Genomic DNA, 24,059 nt, shown 5'->3' on the forward strand with positions numbered 1-24,059 from the left:
GCTCCTGGAGATAGTATTACTCTGCCTTGCATAAGTAGTCGTATTCCTTGAACTTTTTGCATTTTGTTACATTAAAACCTCAAGCCTCTGTGTATTTTAATGAGATATCATTTCACAGACAAATTCAAACCTCCACATTATTCTATATAAAGTAGACGTTTTCTAATTTCTTGACAATGAAATTCTGAAGGGCATGTCATATTCAGAAATCCTATCCTACTACTTTCAGTGCCATTACACCTGAAAGTCTTTAATAGTTTGCTTCATCCAGCTTTGCACATAAAGGGAATGAAATATTTGCCCATTCAAGTTCAGGCATATCGAATAGAGAGTGCCTACAGGATACATTTTCAAGCCCTGCCACAGTCTCTCAGATAAGTTTAGGTGCCCACTTTGCTTAGGCCATTCTAACAGATCGGTTTCATCTAAACCAGTTGTAGCTCCGGCTTTCTTTCTCAACAACAGTACGCATCTTGCAAGTCTTCCATGAAGGCCATGTTACCTGAGTTAATGTCTGGTGGTTGTCCTGTCAACAGATTTTCCCACCTGAGTTGTGAATCTGTGCATTTTCTCTCGAGTTAGGATGGGATTCTTGGCTACCACCCTCAATTTTTGATCAGTAAATAAGATATGCTGGATTTTATTTAATTGTACTAGAACATAGGTGGCTGAAAACACATGAAGAGCTAACTCTTTATATTTTTATTTGGTAAAAGTGAAAGTAGTCCACCTCCTATTTGTGTGCTATTTTTGTTTGTCAACTCAGACAAATAAAAAAGAGATGCTTTTTTTAGTTACAGGTCATTCTTGTGAATATTTGTCTACCTGCATTCCTGTTTTCACACAATAAAAGATTCAGTATAGTTGCATTATTGAATAAATTTTTTTTTTTAGAAAAGGATGAAACACATAATAAAAGACAAAGTTTTTTTTATATATAATTTTGTAGCCACACAGGTAGAAACTGTACTATTTAGCCTGATATATATTTAGAATCAAATCTGACAGCAAATATTATTGAACTAATCAAAATCTTTTGGAAAATGAGCATTAACTTCAGCAAAGGGACACTGGGGTCACTCTCCAGCCCTAAGGCTGTTTCCGAGTTGTGCAGCCCTGACATCTGGTGCCCCGATATGCAATGTTTTCGTCTCCATTCGTGCCTCAGGGACACCCAGCAACAACTGGTCTCCGGTAACAATCAGCAATATTTTGAGGTGCAAAAGGTCAGCAGTGAAAGAGGTGAGCAGGCAGACTTCTGCCTTCGAGGTAAGCAAGGAAAACCAACTGGAGACGAAGTGAATAAAATAGAGACACACAACTGTCTGCAGTTCAATGTCATTTGTGTTTCATAATAAGTAAATCAACCATGTCACAAATCTTAAATTAATCCCATGGAGACAAGTGCATAAAGCAAGGTGGAGCAAGGTGGTGCATGTCTTGGAACAAATAAACCCATTTAATCGTGGTATTGCTAAGATTGCTAAGAAAGATAAGTAATGGTCTTTGTTCAAAAAATGCTTGAAAGTCAAATTTCTTTTTGATACATCATTACCGTCTCCGAGTCTGCTGATGAAAACTATAGATATGGAAAAGCACAAAAATATTCATTCCACTGGCATATTTAGGTTTTACGTAATCACTTGGTTTTACTAACATATTTCTTTGTGTCCTTTTGAAGCGTCCTAGGCAGAATCCAAACTTGAATCTGACGGAGAATCTGTGCAGAGGGTTAAACATTAGGGTGATGATAAGCAGGTCTTCCAACCTCCAATAATTTGAGCTCATCAACAAAGAAATACCAGTGGAAACAAGCAGGCTGATTAATATATATATATATATATATATATAATTGTTTCATTTATGTAATTTTCATGATTTTCACTGATTATTTTGAAATCTGCCAGAGGAACTTGGGCTTTACTGTATGTGTATCTTAAAACTGCACAATGCTTCGGTAGAAATTATGCTGTCATGCATTCGCAATCACAATCAGCTTGAGCTCGTGTCGCAATTACAATCGCCATGTTTGCTATCTGAAATTTTTAACATGGATCTGCACCTCCAGCGTTTAAAGAAAGCTCAGATACGCCGTTTAGACAGACAAACGTCTTTGTCAAAGGCAGCTTTCCACACCTCAGCGAGCCCTTGTTAGTTTCTTTCTGTTTGCTGGGTTTCATCTATATTAAGGTTTTCTTTTGTGTTTTTCTGCCGCAGGGACGCGGTGGACTGGGCTCCATCTTCGTCTGGGCTTCAGGCAATGGTGGCCGCGAACAGGACAGCTGCAACTGTGACGGCTACACCAACAGCATTTACACGCTGTCCATCAGCAGCACCACAGAGTCAGGCAACGTGCCGTGGTACAGTGAACCCTGCTCCTCCACCCTGGCTACGACCTTTAGCTCTGGGAATCCAGGGGAGAAACAGATAGTGAGTGCAAGCACACCTCTGCTCCTTAAAATTGTCTACGCATTACCTGTTGTGTTGCCAGTCTAAAAAATAAAAAAACTGTCTGCTCACCAAACACTGACACAGACGCATCATAAATTGAAGTTTTTTGAAGCGTATTTTCACATTAAGCTTTTGTCTGTCATGTTGTAAATAAGCATCAAGCTGTCAGAAATCAGAGCGTCTGATGCGCAACATCCAACAAGGAGAGCGGACAAACCCTGAAAATGTCACACGCTTCTTTCAAGCTGCTTTTCAGCTGATGAAAGGCTTGCCTCCAGGGATCAGAATAACATGAAACAGCTATGAATCTTCCCCTTTTTTTTTTTATCCAAAATACACCAAAGGGCCGCTGCAGGCAAACAAATGTACTTCATCAAAACAGGTGAAATTAAACTTGTTTTCTAGAGGTGAAGCAGCACTGACTTGATTTTTGCAACTGTGAGGCTGCTGGTGTTTGTTCTGAAAGTTATTTCATGCCACGTCTCTTTGTCTAACACTGGTATTTACAATCCCAGTGACACATAGGTGTGATTGCCTCAGTAGCAATGGGGGCTCTCACGGCAATACCAGCATGACCTTTGGATCATTTGGGGTTGGGATTTAGTGACCTGTTATTTCATAAGAAAAGGGGAAAAAAATTTAATTACACCTTCTTCTAGTACGTCAGAAAATCACTGATTGTTTCCTCTCTCACAAAGACACAAGGACAGAACCATGCACCCTCTCTCACACTGTAAGGCAGTTTAGGTTGTCCAATTAGCCTTAACACTCATGCCTTGGGATCGGGGTTGAAAGCTGAACAACATAGAGGGCACTGACACATGCTCGGGCAAAGCTGAACAAAGAGAAACGCTTTTGCTATTAAGTGTGATGATTATTGCACAACCACGACACCCCAAATTACCACATAGATGCTTAAAAAAAATCTTAACGACATTGTGTTAAAAAAAAAAAAAGCTTAATCATAATCATCGTAATGATGTTATTTTAAGAAAGTCCCCTGGCTTTTGTTTGCATAATTAAATTAGTCAGAATCACAGAGCTTTTATGGCCACGTGTGCCTGTAGAGGCTGAAAATATTTAGTCAATATACAGACCCTGAAACTGAGGCTGTTTCTGCTGTACAGTTTTTTTTTTATGATAAACCGGTCACACAAAAAAAACTCTCAATCTTCACAATTTTACTTCAGGCTTGTTTGTTGCATCAAAATCAGTTGTAAATGCCAGTATCATATGAAAATGGCACCTTGCCGACCACCACCAAGTATTTGCACGATGTGAAGTGGAAGGGCGATTTATGTGGTTCCCAAAACAGTTTTCATAAAAGAATCTGAGAAGTCTGTGTTTATTCTTTACATTACTCAAATATCAGTAAATAAAATCCAAATGCCTCATGGAGATTAGTAATTTAAGTCTACCTGTGTTTAATTTAATCTCAACATAAATACGGATGTTGTATGAAGGCCTTGGTTGAGATCATTAGTGAGCAAACAGCATAATAAAACCAAGACACAGCAGTGTAGGGATGAAGTTGTGGATTAACTTAATGCTTCGCTAGGTTATAAAAAAATGTCCCATTCTTTAAGCGTTTCATAGGACTCTTCAGTTTATCATCAAAATTGCAAGTGAAAACTTGTGCGTACCACATGCATTTTTTATGTGGTACAAGTTTTTTTTTTACATATCATTCTCATATGTGAAATCCATGAAGGAGAAGATGCTCTGGCCAGAAGAAACTACAGCTGATTTTTTTGTTTGAGTTTGTTTGTTTTGCCTACAGGCTACACACTTGCGACTTGTGTTGCAGAAAACTAAAACTGTTACTCTGAGCACACCATCCCCCAAACATGAGACATGGTAGTGGCAGCGTCATTCTGTGAGAATCCTTTTATGTTTAGAAGAGTCACTGCAGCTAAACAGAGTTGATAAATACAGGCCACCCATGCTAGAAAAACTTGACTGCAGACTGCTAAAATGTTTGGCCACATGACTAATATTTTTTTTGTCCTCGTTTTATGAGTTAAATTTTGTTTATCATGTCAGCTTTTACAGCTACGTGATTTATATTTTTTAATTGCACAAAAACAAGTTTTATTTATCCCCTATGTCCCTTCTAACCACTTTCTACTATCATAAAACAAAAATAATAATAATAATAAAAGAAAACCTCTGCCAAGTCTTATAAAAAAAAATGCTTCACCATGTACTAAATAAATACATTTAATGAGAAAACATTTTTTTCAGTTATCAGATTATCTATGTTTGGTCCAGCTCCAAGTGGAACAGTTGTCCTGTTCAGATGCCTGACCGGTTTTGTTTACACCTCTGACACGGAGACGTCTTCAGCTGATAATGGTCATTAGTGGCACAAGCTGTCAGGCCAAAAGTTGCAAGCAGATCCTCCATCTCTAACCTTCACTGCCGGTCTTTGCTTCCGGCCTCTTTGTCATTACCAGTGTGTCCTCATTGTGACCCAGACAGGCATCATTAGCTTCCTGGTACTGACAGACAGGAAGATCAGAAGCGTGCGTGGAGCACTAAGACCCTTCGTCTCACCAGCAACAGACCTGGCTGGGGCCGACTTGGCTGACATTCGCTGTCCCGCCTGTGACCCCTTGGCAGGCGTCCACCAACCTGAGACTGAACCTACCGACTCACTCTCTCCTCCCCCCTCTCATTCTTCTTCCATCTTAGATAGCTGCAGGGAAAACTCATATTATCTCTGTCCCTCCTCTGTCTAACACTCAGCTTTCCGCGCCGTGAATTCATGGTGAAGTGTCACATTAGCTCTGTCTCTCTCCTTCTGTATTTATGTGCACTTCCCTCTGTTCTTATTCTCTCTAAGGTGACCACAGACCTGAGGCAGAAATGCACCGACTCTCACACGGGGACGTCTGCCTCGGCTCCACTAGCTGCTGGGATCATCGCTCTGGCTCTGGAGGCAAAGTGAGTTGGAATGACAGATGACTTTTATGGCAGTGCCACGGCCTGCTTCTCCATCTATATATTTTTTTTGTTTTAAATTTAACATACAGTATCTGTCAGATGTCTGCATGCAGTCATCAGGGACATAAATGGCATTTTAACTTTAAGGTTTTAATAATGTATTTCAACTGGTCTCTTTAGAGTGGGGAATTAATATATACAGCATTAAACTTAGATTTTTTAAAATAAGAAGTTGTGGCACAACTTTTATTTCTTTAGACCATGCAGGCTTAAAATTGTACATACAGGGTCAAATTGTCTTATTGCAAAATAAGGAGAAACAAGACTTTTTGTAACAATTAACGTGTTTTAAACATCTTCAAAAGGCCTTTTGCAATTGTTCTGGGGGTTGACACATGCATATATTCCCCCAAAACTCTCTCATCTCTGTGACACAGAACTGATCAACCTGACCAACATGATGGCTGAACATCCACCAAGATATTTATGTTTATGTGTAACCACTGCATTCATCCTTGAAGTGGTTCAAGGATGAACCACTCGTGAAGGTCACCATCCTCCCCCCCTCAATACCTTAAATTACATTCACAGGTGTGCCTCCGATTAATCACAATCAAGTCACTATCTCGAAGCCATGACATCATCTTCATCTGAGTTTTCCCTACAGTGATCTGAGTGTATAACTGAGTGCTAACATACACAATTTAAAGAAACTTTTAAGAAATTTTCAGAAGAATCAGACTGATGAAAACGGAAACAATGTCAAGCCAGTACTGTGAAGCATCTTTGAGCGTGCTCGACTTTTAAAGTGCAGGAATATTGTTGGTTTACCTCCATTCTCCACCCTGTCTCCACGGGAGGCATGCGCTCACAGCTGCGACTTCACAGACACCTCCGGGAGTCAACGCTGGACTGACTCCCAGCAGAAATTCTTTCCACAGCAAATTAAGCTTTTGATAATCACTTAATTAGTGAGATAAATCAGCAGCTGCAGCCCACACCGACTTTCAAATACCTGTAGGGCTGCTCGTGAAGAGTCAAATCCCCGGGAATCTCTCTCATTATCGCTCACGCAGGACTGCAGGTGTCCCGAGCTTCTCTGAGCCATCTAACGTGTTCTCCGTCATCCGCATTATCTGCACTTGTATCTTGCGTGTCTTGAGTCTGTCTTATCACTCAGCTGCTCTCCACTTTGCATAATTCCCCTCATGTCTGCGTTAGCGATGACAGGTGTCAAATCCAATCCGGCGCAGCGTTACAGCACAGGTAAGCCTCCTCAGCCTCCCTGGCTTATCTCGGCGCTGTCAGCTGTGATATATCGTGAGAAATGGCCAGTAACTGACAGAACTTGGGTTTTCACCACGTTGACTATCAGTCATCAGGCAGTATTTGATGCATCCCAGCAGGCACCACTTTCCTGACAGGCTGCAGTAATAACAGCGTGGCTGCTTTATCAGACTGGGCCCACACTGGAACTGCTGCAGATGGAATCGTTCAATGGGCGGAACGTTTTTTGGCTTTCTCTTGTTTTATAATTTTATTATCGTCCCTCTCCCTGCTCTTGGTTGATGTCACATTGAGTGGATCTACGGGGATCTTGTACATTAATAACTCATGAGAGGATGTGAGGGAAGGATGCTGATGTGGATGGAGGGAGGAGGAGATGCGCCACGGTAAAGTTCTGCTTCTATTTCAGTCATCTGTGGTTCTGAGCTTAGTAAGCGCTGTGATTCATCGTTTTGTTATTCCAACCTGCTGGAGAGTTTTTCTTCATTGGTTCTTGTGAGGCTGTTCTAATGAATGTCTCTTTATTATATCTAAATGAGAGGGGAAAAAAAGTCTTGCTTTTATGAAAGCCGGTACTTTGTGGAAGGTGACCTTGGCCCTCAGTCCCAAACCTCATTTGAAACTTGCTTCTGGAGAAAGGATGAACGCCGTTCTCCTTGGTTTTACAGCTACTGTTTATCATGTTCTTTGACCTCTCAGCATAATACGTTACGCAGTACCATTTTAACTCTGATATTTTATGGTATCAGTTAGAGTGCTGTGATATCATTGCCCCTCGAACCTTTTCACATTTTTATGTTCCTCACACTGTTAACGTAATTTAATGGGACTGTATGTGACAGACCAACTCAAGGTAGTGCCGTAATTAGGAAGTAAAAATGAAAGCGTGCAGGGTTTTCAGTTCAAAGAACTAAACCAATATTTTTTTTTCCACTTCACAATTATGCTCTACTCGGTGTTGACATGTCACAGAAAATCCCTGTAAAATACAATGAAACATGTGGTTATTATATGGTGAAATGTGAAAAAGTTCAAGGCGTGTTTAGTTAGTTTAGAAAAACGCTGTAGCTGCTTAGTTATGATGCTTTGGAATAAACCTCCCAGTCTCCTTCGTGTCTCAGGGTGTTATTTTCAAAGATGCCCATTTGTCCTCGCTGCATATGCCGGGATTGATTACATTTCAGTCGTGTCTGCCGTCCCCTGACCTTTTCCATGTCCCTCAGCTCCTCACATTTCCTCTGCTACATTATTGTGCTGTTGAGGTCAGCAAAACCCGACTTTACTCATGACGCGCATAATGTCGAAATTATTACCTTCATCTGTTACATGACAGAAAGTCAATGCGGTTAAATTGCTCTCGTGCTTTTGGTGTTTCAGCATGAACCTGACCTGGAGGGACATGCAGCACCTGGTGGTGAGGACGTCGTTACCCGGGCACCTTATCGCCGGAGACTGGAAGACAAATGGAGTGGGACGCATTGGTATGTACTGATTATTTTCAGTCGTCCAAATAAAGCACAGATGATATCTTATAATTGGGGATTATGTTTATCCCTCTCTGCTGCATGTGTATATATGTCATTTTTGTTCAAAGAAAAATCTATTAACTCTCCCAAAAATGTTATTACTTGTTTGGCAATAACAATCTCTCCCTCTCTGCAGAGCCAAAGCATTACAGTCATTATAGCCCATCTGAGATTAAATTGCAGATGTTTTTTTTTTCCCCCAATATTTCACAAACCACTAGCAGCTGTGGCTCCGGAGGTAGAGCCAGGGTTCTAAAAATCACAGATTTTTCATTTCAATCTGCAAATCCTCGCATGCTACAGTGTCCCTGGGAAACACAAGGTGCCTATAAAACACATCTATAAAATGTATGCTTGCTTCCTGTAGCATATAAACATTCCCTCTAGTCTAAAGTTTTAAAATGCTCTTAAAATGTATTTATCCTCCTTCAGTTTGGTTTTGAATTTTTTAATCACTACAATGGACTTTAATAATATAATATGTTTTAACAAAGAAAAGTGTTGCCAAAGATTCTGAATTAAATTTAGGTCTGGACTTGCAGTGAGTCATTTCAACACAATATGTTTTAATCTAGTTATTTATTCCATTGTAGCTCTTGCTGTGTTTTCAGGGTTATTTCAAATAATTTTTTTCTGGGTCTTAGGTTGTTGTGTCACACTTAGTGGTTTTTATATCTTGAAAGGTGATGCATAGATTTTACTTACTCACTTGCTTCACATGTAGAAAACCCCCCTAAGATCATCAGGGTGGGGGGAACATGTTGATGATCATCTGATAGTGATTATAGTTTTTCAGCACAGATAGCCCTATGGAATATAAGTGAAAACGTTCCATTGTAGTCATATCTACTTCAATGTGCTTGTGGGAAAATGCAAATGAGACTTTTCTAGGTCTTTCTTTGACTAACCACTTACCACTCTTCCATAAAACTTGGACTTGTAGAATCGGCATCCAAGTCTTGTCATTTGATTCTTCCACCTGAGCTGTGGATCTCTCCAGCTCCTCCAGGGTCACCGTATGCCTCTTGGTTGCTTCTCTAATCAACGCTCTTCTTGCTCTGCCATTCAGTTTAATTGGATGTGCCAAGCACTTATTTTTAGGATGACATATTAGATTGGGATCCTTGTGACAGTGTACTACAACTTAACCTTGCTTTAAAGTTCCTGACAACTTTATGCCTGAACATCATGACCTGTCTTCATGTTGTCTGTTCATTTATTTCACAACTTAAATTCACTAAGGAAAAACATAAACTGATGTTTTCGCGCCTTTATTTCTGTTAGTTTGTTTTCCCACTTGCAGCTAATGAAAACACAACACTTAAGAGTACATTACATAAGACCAATAAAAAATTTAACACAGCAATGTGAACTTGAAGAAAAGCATGTTCAATACTTTTAAACATAAAAGGTTATTTTCAAAAATAACTTTTAATCTGACAAACCACCCTCATCAGAACACATTTTCATGTATTGAATACATCTTAATAAATAAAGTTTAACCGCTAACTGTTCACTAATTAGCTTACATCTAAAGATAGTTTGGTTACACTTCTTTTTATTTAGACTGACATGACAAAATGTAGCATGAATTAATTTGCAAGATATAAATAAAGTCATTTGGCCACAAGCAAATTAAATTATATTAGTTGCAAAACACATGCAACCCATATAATATTGTATTAAACAAAGATAAAATGTGAATGAAAAAGCCTCTTGTGGAATGCTAAAAACATCCTGTAATTTTGTCACTTGTAGCACCATCTTCAGAGTGTAGAGCTCCTTTAACATCTTGCCCCAACAGGACTGAGGTCCCCATTTCAGATCAGCCCCCTCTGTTACAAACCCTCTGAAGTGTTTGTGCTGATGTGCTCTATTTGGCGTAGATTATGTCCCAACTTTGATCTTGAGTGTCCAAAGGCCATTGCAACAAGAATCATTCAGCAGCAGCAATTCTCTTTGCATACTGCTGACGTTTTTCTGCCTTGAGATTGTATTTGCCCTCACCCACCAGACCAGCAAAATGCAAATGATCCTGCTTTTATAGATAAGATCGTACCTACCGGTGGTCAATAATCAAGTATTTTAATTAACAACGCCTGGCTGCTACTTTTCCTCTTAATTCCTACAAAGGCAGCAAATTTGTACCAAACCAGACTAGATCCTCTTTATGTCTGGAAAATATTAAAGAGGATGTATTATGTATTTCACATTTTGCATGATTTTGTACTTTCATTTTGGTCTCCACTGCTTCTAAAAATATAGCCCAAGCAATAAAAAAAAAAACATCCAGCTGTTTTTGGCAATAAGTTAAAAGTTTTTGGTGTCTGGAAAATTATCTATTTCAAAAACCTTTGGAATGTAATGTCACAAATCAGCAGCCACTGCCCCTCACCTAGCAACCGCATCAAAGCCCTGCCCGTTACCTAGCAACCCCTACAAAGCCCAGAGAATGTTATGAACATGTTTCACCGTGTACTCCTATCCTAACCTGTTCAAGGAAGCACAATAGTTCACCTTTAAAGTTAAACGAGGGTGTACTTTCCATGACCACTGTGGCTTTTCCCATCAACTCTGCTCCTTTTCAAAATGTTCAGGGAAGTACACACCATGTTTACCAGTAGGAAAATGTTGTGGACATTTGTGGAAAGAGGCACTAAAAAGGCTTTCACACAACAAAAGTCAGCTTCTTATGTCACTCTCAGTAGTATCTTTAATGCTCGGCTCCAGCACATAAAACTGTCTGTCCATGTCTTGTGAGGAAGGGGATATGTTTGTTTACTTTGGCTGTTATTCTCCTGCCAGTGTCTGTCAATCAAACAGACACACCATTCAGGCAGTTCCGATGAAAAGGAAATGTTCCCGTGTCTCACTACAGATCTTTTGCATTTCTTAAAAGGGCCAAAAAACATACATGTGTTATTGCTGACTGCAGAAAGAGAAAAGTAGCCGGATAGTGCTGTTAAAGATCAGCTGGGCATTTTAGGGATTTTAGAAAGTCCTCTGAATTAAAGCTCAAAATTGTGTTTCTGTAAAGATGTTCTGAAGCTGTAGTCTCTATATCGTCATCTCAATGTCATTGTTGTCCATCTATTCTCTTTTCTCCTCAGTGAGTCATTCGTATGGCTATGGCTTGCTAGATGCAGGCTCTATGGTGAGTTTGGCACAGAACTGGACGACAGTGGGACCACAGCACCAGTGTGTTCTGACGATGCTTACAGAACCAAGGTTAGAACAGTGACTTCAAACTGCGTGTGTGTGTGTGTATTTAAGCATTTCATGTTGTAAGGTCTATTTTTTCCAACAAATACCACATTCTGAGGTCCCACAAGAAGAGGTGTTGTGTTTGGGTTAAATTAAGTGTAGGTTAGGTTTAGGGTTAGGCATTTACTGGTTAGGAATAGTATAGGGTAAGGGCTGGGCTATTCAGTTCTTGGTTTACTTCATAAGTAATAAAAATATAGTACACAAAGCCCTGCTAACTGTGATTATATTTTAATGATTACATGCACACATAGTTTATTTGTTTAACGTAGTTGTCTGCTAAAACGTATTTGACAACTTTGTGTTTCGATCTGACGACAAACTTTCTGGAGATGCTGATTTCACTTTTCAGCAAACCTTGGCACCTACCCACTCTACCTAAAGTACAAAGTACCTACACTTGTTTTAAAAGCTGTGTTACCTGAATAACTGACCTGACCCAGTTCACCTAATTCCAACTTTTTATTAGACTAAATTTTGTTTTTTCATCAACTGTAATCGATAATCAGCTAAATTAACAGAAATAATCTCTTTACATCATCAGTCTGTGTATTAAATCTACCTAATATGAATGTAACCAAATTTACTTTTCAAACATATTTGAGTTTGCAAGTGAAGCTTAACACAATACCTGTTTAAAAACAAAGCCTGAAAACTTACAGTAAAACCGTTTTAAAACTAACATGAATGTGAAGTTGCCAAGTCATGCGTGTTTAAAACAGATCCCAGAAGTAGAATAAATATTACCACGTGGATAAAAGTTATGTAACAGCATATAAGATTCAGGGTTTTTTCTGATTTTCAAAGTTTTAGAACCACTGGAAGTGGTGGATCCTACAATTGAGCAAAACCGTTTTTGGCTTCATGTGGGAGGAAGATGTGTGTGTGTGTGTGTGAACAGCAGAGGGTTTTAGTTTTATTAAATCCATTGGCTGGCTCCTCATCCCTCCCAGCATCTGCCCTGAGGCCGTTGAAGACGTTTAGATTCTTAGCACAGTGTGATTGCCTGTGTCCGTTTTCCGCAGACACACAACATTAACCACTCTCCCCTCCTCTCGTCAACCCTGCAGAGACATCGGGAACAAGCTGGTGTTCAGCAAGAGCGTCGATGCCTGCTGGGGGCGACCGGAGTACGTCCGATCTCTGGAGCACGCTCAGGCTCGCCTCACTCTTTCCCATAACCAGCGAGGAAAATTGGCCATTCATCTCATCAGCCCACTGGGAACACGTTCCACCCTGCTGTTTCCAAGGTACACAGTTAAACGCGACTCTTCTGATGCCGCTTCATGACGTAAACCCTTCTCTTTTAGACAGACTCAATACCGGGCTGTATTCAGTGATTCTCACACACACACGCACGCACACGCACACACACACACACACACACACACACACACACACACACACACACGCACACACACACACACACACACAAATAAATAAATAAAACAAAAATAAGTTTTCTCTTGTTGTCTATTAAGGCCCAATGACTATTCTTCGGAGGGGTTCAATGACTGGGCCTTTATGACCACCCACTCGTGGGATGAGGACCCGCAGGGAGAGTGGACCCTAGAGATAGAAAACGTTGCATCTAATGGACGTGACTATGGTAAATTGCTCATTATCATTAATCTGTATACATTACTTCAAAACCACAGCAATGTCAGCATCAGCTGCCCCCTCGCCAACTCCAATCTCGCTGCATGTTTTCATGCTTCATTAAAAAGGCCTTTTCAGTTCCTCTTTTATTCCTCGTCTAATGACAGGGTGTGTAATTTTTTTTTTTTTTCTGCTGCCCAGAGGAGAACCTCTCAGAAGCACATCTAGATTAAAAGTCGACGGCCGTTACAAGAAAATCTTGCAGCTTTTTGATCAAAACCTCTGAACAAGGTTTTCATTTCCAACATTGGGGGCTGCTGCTTTTTCTTTTTTCTTTTTTTTTTTAGCTCAGAATCCAGCTTATGGTTGAGGAGAGTTAAAATCTCTATGTTTATCCTGTGGTACTGTTTACTCAGAGCTGCAGAAGAAATTAAATGGGAGTACTTTCTCTTCCTCTGCTGGTGTCGATCCTCCTCCTGAGTTGTGTTTGGCCCCGCTCGCATCACTTGTTTCCTCTCCTTCCGCCCCCACATCCTCTTCTCAGCCTGTTCACTCTGTTCCCCCACTGAGAGCTGCTAGCTTGATATTTACCTCCATCTCCTTTTGCACTCCTCACTTCTTTGTTTCCCTCTCACAGGGGTGTTGAGTCAGTTCACCCTCACCCTGTGGGGCACGGGACCCAGCGTTGTTAACCCCTCGTCGCCCGACTTCCCTCGACCTTCCAACAACAGCTGCAAGACCTTCGATGCCCAGCAGATCTGTATTGGTGAGAACACTCTGCCTCCACTGACACGCACAATTTAAACTGGATCAAAGGACACGTTTTAAAAACGTCCATGCATTTTTACTCTACAAAGTGAACTTGAAAATAATTTATCGGGCTTTTGTGATGGAGCAATATAGAGTGGACCATAACTGCGAAGTGGAAGGAAAATAGCGTATGGTAGCTTTCAAAGTCTGAAAGTATCCACATGTATTCTCTCCCCTCTTTTCTGATACCACTTAATACATTCCAGAGAAATAAGTTGCCTTCAGAAGTTATGTAGCTAGTATACAGGGCCCACCTCGATGTAATTTACTCTCACTGTAAGTCCAGCTGAAAACATTAGTGAACAAACAGCTTCATGAGGTCTGATGGAGGCCAAGAAATATCGGCTTTGAACATCGAATGTAACAAAAGCAATGCTGCAAAAATAAAAACTTGTTGAGATGTTAGCCTCAACTGAAACTGACAGGAAAGTAGAAGAATAAGCAGAAAAGATGGATCAGGTGGGAGAGTATGTTGACAGGATAACTATGAGCTCTGCCCTTCATAAATCTGGCAAGAAGAAATTATAAGAAGTTACAATTTCAGTTTGCCACAACGTAGACGGCACTGCAGGCACGTGGAGGGAGAAACGTTAAATATAAATTTTACCCATCGCCCTGAAAATATGACCAAAGTCCAGAGTGAAATCTAAGACAGAACATATGGCAAGTCCTGAAAATTCACATTCACCGACCCTTTCCTCCGCTGAGATCTGAGCTTAAACCTATAAATGTTTTTCAAAAAGGACCAGCAAACAAAATTCAGGATCTACACATGTAAACTCCCATAGAAACCAAAAATAAATGGTGTGAATACATCATCACTAATCTTTTTTTTTTTACCACTTTGAAGTTCATGATTTTAACATGACATAACATAGAAAAGTTTAAGGGATGTAAAGACATTACTCTGGTACTGCATTGTCTGGGTATTGTTTGCCTGTTATGAAACAGGCCTTGGGTCTGCATGTGTTGGGCGTCGTGGCATCTGCAAAGCAAATGTTGTGAATGCAGATGAGGCGTTCACAGACCCCCTTGTGCATCTGTTTTTTTGTGCACCATAAATTAGCATGTTGCCATATGTCATACAAGCGTGTTGGGCATAGTGGGAACAGCAGGTGAAAATAAAACCACAATAATGCAAGAGCTTCCGACAATCTCAACAGAGACACACAAGGTCAGAAATGTTTTGTTTTTTTTTTCCCTTTGATCCGTCAGACTCTCTCTCCTTAATCATCCAGATTAAATCTGCTCTCACTGCTAATCCTTTCATTCACACACACCCAGTTTCCTAATGACTTCCCTGACATGAAATCCAGAACTGCCAGAAATTAAGCTAAATATATGAGAGGAAGAGACAGAAAAGAGAATTTTTCTGTCATCGCAAGAAGATCATTACACTTGGGAAGATTTCTGGAAAACTTGAAAAATATCTAGGCACTGCTAAAGGAGTAAATGCCTTGAGATGATTAATAAAATAGTAGCTCCCAGCACTGTGTGAAGACAAATAAAGTTTTCTCTAATCTTGTTTTACACTTTTTTTTATTTTATTTAGGCGAAATAAACTTCAATTCTGATCTACTACACCAGATTCTTCTTATAAATGTTCTCATTTAGGGATGGAGGACAATCAACTGTTGCTATTTAAGGGCTTAAGCCCAGAAAAAGCTAAGAAAGCCCAGAGGCTGTGTTACTGATATATTGCATCCATCCACTGATTTCACCTTATCTGAAATTGGGTCACAAGAATAACAGGTCCAGGAGGGACGCTCAGCCATCCCTCGGGAGAGTTCAGGGTCTGCAGCCAGAAGATCTAATCTATCTTAGTCAAAATGACATAAAGTTGAGAAACAGCCTCTTCACACTGTTTAATCAGAGATTTAACTTCAGCATCGTGTTGCCTCGTGATTCGTGGAACATCCAGAGACTTGAATCCCAACTGGGTTTGTGCTCCGATGTCCACAATGTTTTAGAAACTGCGGGGAAAAATATCAAATTGAGCTTGGAAAATGAAGAACTTCCAGGAAGCCTGTGGCTGACCAGAGCATCTTCCCTATTACTGCAAACGAGGCTTCTCCGCTTCAGGCACTATCTGACCTTTGACCTAGAGGGAGCAGTCTGCTGTTCAGTGTTTTCATTATGTTGGAGTGTAAAATATAATTCTATTTTTTCTTTCATTTGTATTTCATGCCGTGATTCTTTTATTCTACCAACAAAAACAAAAGAAAAGACTAATGAACTCAGAAGTTTAATTTCATCAAACACACGAGATCACAGTAAAATCGATCAGCTAAGAGCATCAAACACTTTAGATGAAGGTTCCTGATGACCATCACTGCAGCAGGGAAAAAACATCCTCGTCTTGGTCAGCCGTTTGAAGATCATCTTTTTAAGCCAGATGTTTTGAACATATGACGTTTCTGTTCTCAATCTCACTAAAAGATTACATCTGATGGAGGCTTGAGGGTATTAAATCATTCATCATGTTGTCCATTCGGTTTAAATAAGGCTCAGCTTCTTCAGACGGAATTTAACTTTAATTAAAAGTGGAGAAATTAACTTTACAAGAGAAGGTTTGGAAACAGATTGACGAGAAGATTCCACTGACTTGTTGAAATCGTTCTTAGCTGATTATATTTAAACTTCTCATTCATTTATGTACATAACAGAATGCTAATGTAAACAAATGTACCCACTCTACTTCTGGATGTTTTGTTCAGACCAGATCGTTCGGAGCACACTATATGTTTCCAAGTTCTTATTATTGTGTTTTTCAATGAAGATACTTGAAAAGGATGTGATATTCAGAAAGCACAGCCACTCTTTCATCGGCGCCCGGCTGTGGCCTTTAGAAGACATGTTGACAACCTAACTGTGTAGGCGAGGGGGGGAAAAATTTGTGTTTCAAGGTAAAACCAGTATGATGAAGGAGGTTTTCAGGAACATTCTCAGAAATCCTTTTAGAACGTTTCTGCTAAATGGATTGAAAGAATCTCCTCTTTGGCATTGTGATTACTGGAGCTTGCGTAATGAACATTGCGGCTCATTGAGGCATTAAAACACACCCCTGGTGCACCAGTGTTAACATGGCAGATATGTTATGCAAAGAAAGCTTGTACTGGGGACAGTTTTATCTCCTCTTTTTATTTTTTTATTTTTTTGCACATAAAACAGCACAGTATCACAATCTGACACATGAGAGGTGACTCTTAAATATCATAACTGTCTGTCAACTGGTCTATTCCTGTGTTTCAATGTTTCTTAAAAATTTACTGATTGTTGTTTATGTTCCATTGCTGTTTAATTAATTTTCCTTCTGAAAAATCTGTAAATGCAGTTTATATTTAGAAAATATTGAATATGATTATTGTGAAGCAGCTCATTTACACAACATAATGTTATTACTCTTGCCAATTTGATACCAGATTTTATCTCTAAAGCTGCATTTGTTTGAGGCTCTAATAGGCTGATAGACTAACGCTAACCCTTTCCCTAAGATGCAACATGATGATAATTATTTTTTGTTATTGTTTGATAGCTTTTTGTCACAATAAATACATCCAACATTGTCAGTATTGCAGACCCCTGGTTTTCAGCTAATATCTCTTTGGTCCAGAAATATTTTAGGTGCCGGATTTTACTATCCCGTGTATTTTTTTTATTTTATTTTATTATTATTTTTGTTTACAGATTCAGCTTAAGAAATGGGAACATATTTGGTTTTGTTTGTGACAGGCTGCTGGGAATAAACTGCATGGTCGGGTTCAAGGGCAGGAATGAAATGAGAAAAAAAATATTCATGCAATTTTAAATGAAGATCTTTAAATGACCTTCAGCAGAATGGGAAGATGTATTAAACAAAAAGTTGTAGCATAAGTAGCTTAAGTCTTTTAACAATTATGTGTAGGGTTTTTTTCCCTTTAACTTGCAAAAAAAAAAACAACATTTTGTTAAGATTAACTAAGGTAAAGTATTAGATTTTCTTTATTTTCCAGTAGCGTAAGACATTTTGATTCATGTTCATGCGTCAAACAGTCTCATAAATTCTCAGAATCAGCCTGAAAGCTGAAAACATTTTGTTTCCAGTCAGCTCTGGACATCACACTAAAATAAATCACTTTGAAGTTTCTGTGTATTTCTCAGGATGCATGGTCAATTTCAATTCAACATGAAATCTGACGGGTGCTCATAACCAACGAAATCAAGAATCATTTTCTTTTAAATAATCAACCAGCGTCTACTCGCTGTTGATTAAGAAACACACACATAACAACAAAGAAAGCATCAAATAACAAAACAAGCTACTTAAAAAAAGAGTATTTCTGGCCCACACACTACAGATTAAAGAATTAATATTTAACAGGGAAACAGAAACTAAAATCAACAATTAAAACTGATTCAGAGTCTTACCATTAGATAATTCTGAGCTCTTAATATTTAATGTTGATCTTAGGGGGAAAGATGGCAGCGTGATAGAATCAAAATCTCAGGATCGCCTTCATGGCTCCCCAACTTTGTCGGCAGCAACAGCAGAAAAAACAGAGTGCCTTACTTGAGACCCAACTTGCTGTTTTGTCGGCTCCCGCTGAAGCAGCCCGGGTCTCCGTGGACCTACAGCTCTGGTGGCAGTCTCTCCGTTTGGCCGATGGAGGTGTCTTGGCACAAACTGCAGTCCTTGCATACTGGGAGCAGAAGGTCAGCGTAAAACTGCAAGAGGTGCACTATTGCCTGGTTCTGCTCCAAGGATGGCAGGTGGCGTTCTTCCTTCTGGCACCGGGGGGACAGTTTCCTGGATGGTCCAAACTTTGGGTCACACTGGTGGCTGATGCAATGAAGGATGCAGCTTAAAATAAATCACTGTGTTAAGCTGAGCATGCCTCCACACTGTGTGGGGAAACTTTTAATTTTTCACCAGTTTCACACAAAACTGCATACAAAATAAATAAAAATAAATAAAATAAAAGGTATGATGTGGACAAAAAAAGTAATTTAGTGCAGCCAATGTGAGGGAAAGGGCGATTAGTTCCTTTGAGTCCAGGAGAAAGTCTCCTGGTTATTGGGGACCTGAGTTCACCTGCGGGGTTGGTGTGTTTTATTGGGAGATGATCAACCAATCAGATGGCTGCATGTGTGGAATAGCTTCTAGACCAGTGTTTCCAGGAGTGAAAGTAAGGGGGTACGGCAGGATACTGCGCAGGATACAAAAAATACCAGACAAAGTGAATCACAGCAACGTCATCAGCCGGTGTAACGCTGAACTGATGCTGTGAAGCTACTTGCAGGAGAACGGAGCTGCGCCAAAAGCTGCAAATACTGAATAGAAGAAGAGCTGCCATTGATACAGTTGCAGCCAAGCATGATTTAATGTTACACAATACAGTTTTACCAAGTTGCTCAAAGTCTAAACTGGCATTGTTGTGCATTTAAGGTGTAAAGTTTACCTTCGACCAAACGCCCCCCAAAGGAATCCCACCGCCCCCATTTGTAAAAATGTCCGCCAGCGCCCCCTGCCGTCCTCTGAACGCCCCCTGGGGGGCGGTACCGCCCACATTGAGAACCGCTAATTCTAGACGAAAACATCCTGGCAAGATCATATTTGGAGATGCTGGGCCGACGACCGCAGCAGAGTTTATTTTGACAGAATCTCTGGTCCTTTGAGGCAGCTTTCTAGGTTAATGTTCACATTACCTGTTAAAATAAAAACGCTACAGTGATGTTGTTGTGTACTTTTCATTGTGTTTTCTAAGTGTTTTTTTTATTATTATTATTATTATTGCCTGATCTTTTTTTGTCCTCTTCCAGAGTGCAGCCCGGGTTTCTCCCTCTTCCTCCAGGGCTGTGTGAAGTTTTGCCCCCCAGGCTTCACGTCGGGCCCACAGCTGCTTAACCTCTCTCTGGAGAACTGGGTGGACTTGTCCTCTGTTCAGGCCTGCCTGTCTTGCCACCCATCCTGCCTCACCTGCTCAGGCGCTGGTCCTACAGACTGCCTTTCCTGTCCAACTCACAGCCACCTAGTCTTCACCTCCTGCCTGTACCAGAACCAGGTCCAGAGGAAATCCCCCCTTACCGGAGGACTGCAAGGTGAAGAAGATGAGCCGGAGGTGAAGACACCAGCAGCAGCAGCGGCGGCGGGGGCGGCGGGAGCAGACATGAACGGCGGAGGAGCTGAAGAGCCGCCAGGACTCAGCGCTGCTCCGCCCTCTCAGCTTCCTGTCGTTGTGGCAGTTCTCAGCTGTGCCTTGATCCTGGCTGCCTTCGTCGGGGTCTTCTTCTTGCTTCAGGTGCGCTCTGGAGACGCCGCTCTGACCTGGAGGACCAAACTGCCCTCTGTGTTTTCAGACACCAGGAGGACACGGCTGGGCCTTGGCTTGGGCTTCCAGCGGGGGCGGGAGAGGAAGGCTCGGATATGCTACAAGGGGATCCCCACTGTGTGGGCGGACGAGGACACCGTCGCCTGCGAGTCTGAATCAGACAACGAGGAAGTAGACGGCCAGAGCGAGAGGACAGCTTTTATCAAGACGCAGAGCTTGATGTAGCTGGATCAGCTTCAGGCGCCGCGGCTTCTCACACCGCGGCACGGAGGGTGTGAGATCTGACTGTGCCAGAGGTGATGACATGAAGGAGAAACACAGGCCTTACCGTCCCATCAGCACTACATCCTAATGCATTACCTATTTATTTGCCTTTTAATGATACAACTGATTTCATTGATCGCTTATGTTATCCGTTATATCCATTATGTCCTTAACTCTGTCACCAATACAGTGTGTTGCAAAAGTAAAAAAGAAAAAATGTCCATGTCGTCTGGTAAAAGCACCAACTTCAGTGCATTTCACTGGGATGTTTATGTGATAGACCACAAGGCGCCATATATTTGTGTCATGAAGTTAAGAGCGTACATATTTATATTTTACAAATAAAACACCTGAAAGGTATGAAGTACACCTGTACTCAGCTCCCAAACTACTTTGTGAAACCAACTTCTGCTGAAATTACAGCTCAGGTTTATGGGGCGTGTCATCTTTCAAAGATCAACCTTTATTTGGCCCCATTTTGTGTCCACATCAACACTGATCAGCTTCCGTTATGATGTAAAGCATCCCCTCGGCATGATAATACCACCGTAATGTTGTCATGGAGAGGATCAGTTTTTGTTTCTTTTCAACACACATAGTATTTTTCTTGTATGTCATAAACTTACATTGTTGCCTCTCATCTGACCTTTGCGGTTTCACAAAGTAGTTTTGGGAGTACATGCTTTTTGTCTTCCCTCTACACAGCATTTTGCAACCTTTAAATTGGACTTTTAATGGCCTTCTCTCTACAACATCTTTCTCATCAAATCTCCTCTGTTAGGGCCAGATTTTCTAAGGGCATAACTAACAATTGTCCTATCAACAGATTTACTAATAATGTCACATTTAAAGCCAGTAGTTTGCACTATAAACAGTGGCCTAACTACTAATGGACACCACACTGCATGCTTAAAATTTTATTAGTAAAAAAAAAAAAATTAAAGCCATCCACAGTCGTCCACAGCTCTCTGTTGGTCTATCATATAAAGTCCCATTAAAAATATATTAAAGTATGAGACAAAAGAGGGAAACGTTTAAGGGGTATGAATACTTTTGCAATGCATTGTAGGAGGTGTTATGCAAATGTTACCATTCTTAGTTTAACCACTTCATCCATGGAGGACCCACATCTGGGGGCAATAGCAGTGGTTCCAAGAGACTCCAGGGGTCAAATTCAGTGCAGTTTGATATGAAGAAAGCGGCAAGAAGGCAAAATGTCAACTATAACCCTACATACGTTATCTCCTGCAATTCCCATAATGCAAAGCTGCACTTCATGTCATACAAGCTCTCTCCAAGCTAAATGTCTTTCCTTTTCTTCCATCAACCTATTTTTGGGTTGTAATGTCCTGCATATCATCCTTACATAACTACTCTAGAGCCACACGTAGTAACAGCAGGCTGGGATCTGTGAAAAATTATTATAACTTGCTGATGAGAAAAAATAAATAAATTAAAAAAAAAAAAATATATATATATATATATATATATATATATATATATATATATATATATATATATATATATATATATACAGATGAAACCTTTTAAACCATGGAGCTCATTACTTTATCAAGCACACATCTGATGGATCACAAAATCCAAGCCGAGCTTTGATAAATTTCCTCTTCGTATATATATTTATTTCCTGCCAGATTGCAGAGCGGGGAGTTGGGAGGTTTGCTTGCTGTTCATTAATAGTTGCAAAACTTTAATTTGAAGATTTCTTGGGCACAGTGGGACGCCGTGATAAAACATCCCTCAGGCTGTTTGAGCAGAAAAATGTGGAGGATGTTCCATTCTCGGTCGAGCCACAGTAGGAACACACATCTGATGTATCGCTCAGAAAAACTTACTGACTCGTAGATATTCACTGTTTTTTTTGTTTTTTTTTCTCTCTTTAATGACTTTATGAAATCAGTTAGCCTAAAGCTGCTTGGCCGACCTTTCGCCGCTCCGTCCCAATCGGTTGCTGCTGGTAAGAAATATGATCATTTTCTTCTCATTTTCCCCACAGAGCGCGCAGTATATTGATTTCGGGGGCCTGCTCTGCCAGAACATTTTCATCAAGGTGAAGTTCCCTCCCTTTCTATTGTCAGCTCCATACATTAAATAGGCATCCACATGCTTTATTTCCCATTTGTGTAGACTTGGCTCTACACAGGCTGAATCAAAGCCTTTGGATCTAAAGGCTGGAATAATTGCAGTAGCTGAAAGAGGAGATATCTTGTATTGCTTTTTCTATGTGTGTTTTATAGCTCTTTTTTTATTTAACTAATAATGGTTGTTTAAAGTTGTGGAGACGAGTTTCATGCTGGATTAAAAAGATTTTGGCTGTTGCATAAATGTGACTGAGTTTGTTTTCACTGCCAGCTTTTAAAACTTTAAGGGTTTCGGGCGGCTGAAATTCTTCCCTGGATGCGCCAAACGCCACACAAGAGAGCAGATGGTTCATCACTTCTTTATTGCCGTACGCCACTGTTGCAAATGTGTTTCCTTCACTCGGAGCGTCAGGCTTTATCAGGGTGCCAGCATTCTGTCTGTGGCATGTATGCAGCTGCAGTGAGCCGCGCTGCCAGAACGCCTTGGAGAAACCGCTCTCTTCAGCTCCAAACAGCGAGGAATTTCTTGGTTTAAATTAAGTCAATATCTACAGTTGTGTTCAGATAACAGCATTTCAACAACACTGACCAGATCGATTATCGCTTCTGGTATAAATTATATCTCTACATGGTAATTCATTTAAAAGTAGGTTTTGTAGAGGGATGGCAAATCAACAGACCAAATAACACCTGACACATGCAAGTTGCTGATTTTGTGTAATTATTTTAAAGCTGGCTTTTTTTTTTTTGTTTCAAATTGATGTTCATCAGAACTGCAAGTTGACTGTATGGGGTAAGCTAAAAAATAATCTATAGCATACAGTGCATTAAAATGAAAACTAAAACCTGAAATATGTTGAAGAAAATGAAACACCACCTTTGAAATGGATTAAAGAATAGGAAAATAGTCAATAATAATCAATCGATAGTGATCAAAGAAGCTCTCCTAGTTCTCACAGCTCTCATAGTTCTCTTACATGTCATACTACCAAGAGGAAAGAGAAGCATATCCTCAAAGTGGTGAAAGCTAAAAAGCTAAGCAGAGATAACATCATCAGCTGATTGTGAGTTTTCTTCCCCTCATGTGGCAACTGGGCTACTTCTGTATTTTGAGGATGGTACAATTTTGGTTTCCTGGCCCAAGCAATTGATGAGGATGGATAATTTTTTTTACCAAAAAGCTTAGTGACTAATGAAGTTAAAAATGATCAATTAAAAAAAGATATACTGCAACAGTGCTGTGTCTGCAGAATGCTTCTTGAAGTACCTCCAAATCCCTGCTAATGATAAAATGGAAATTTCCTAAATTAAACACGTTCCATTAAAATATTTTGTTATAATTAGGCTTTGTTATGTAATTATTTTTGAAGTAAATTGGACTGACATACAAAACTTCTCCCCCAAAAAATATCAAGTATGTTTTATTAAAACATACATTCACAACATTAAAAAAATAAACTAATTCATAAACGGATGACCATGTGGCACCACAGCAAGTTATT

The 24,059-nt window shown here is 40.2% G+C and overlaps 1 protein-coding gene across 3 annotated transcripts in view; it reads left to right on the forward strand.

The window, feature by feature from the left end:
- furinb (furin (paired basic amino acid cleaving enzyme) b) overlaps positions 1-22,801 on the forward strand; it is a 123,555-nt gene extending 100,754 nt beyond the window's left edge. For all 3 annotated transcript variants that reach the window (XM_008411496.3, XM_008411497.3, XM_081608062.1), the window contains 8 exons: positions 2,218-2,430; positions 5,297-5,397; positions 8,062-8,165; positions 11,321-11,438; positions 12,545-12,724; positions 12,956-13,083; positions 13,711-13,839; positions 19,683-22,801. In XM_008411496.3, the coding sequence (XP_008409718.2) occupies positions 2,218-2,430; positions 5,297-5,397; positions 8,062-8,165; positions 11,321-11,438; positions 12,545-12,724; positions 12,956-13,083; positions 13,711-13,839; positions 19,683-20,416 (1,707 nt within the window). In that variant the 3' untranslated portion in view covers positions 20,417-22,801. The remainder of the gene's footprint in view (positions 1-2,217; positions 2,431-5,296; positions 5,398-8,061; positions 8,166-11,320; positions 11,439-12,544; positions 12,725-12,955; positions 13,084-13,710; positions 13,840-19,682) is intronic.
- Positions 22,802-24,059: the final 1,258 nt, after the last annotated feature.

Source organism: Poecilia reticulata, chromosome 6 (genome assembly GCF_904066995.2).
Source record: "Poecilia reticulata chromosome 6, P_reticulata-male-v2, whole genome shotgun sequence".
Classification (NCBI taxonomy): Eukaryota; Metazoa; Chordata; class Actinopteri; order Cyprinodontiformes; family Poeciliidae; genus Poecilia; species Poecilia reticulata.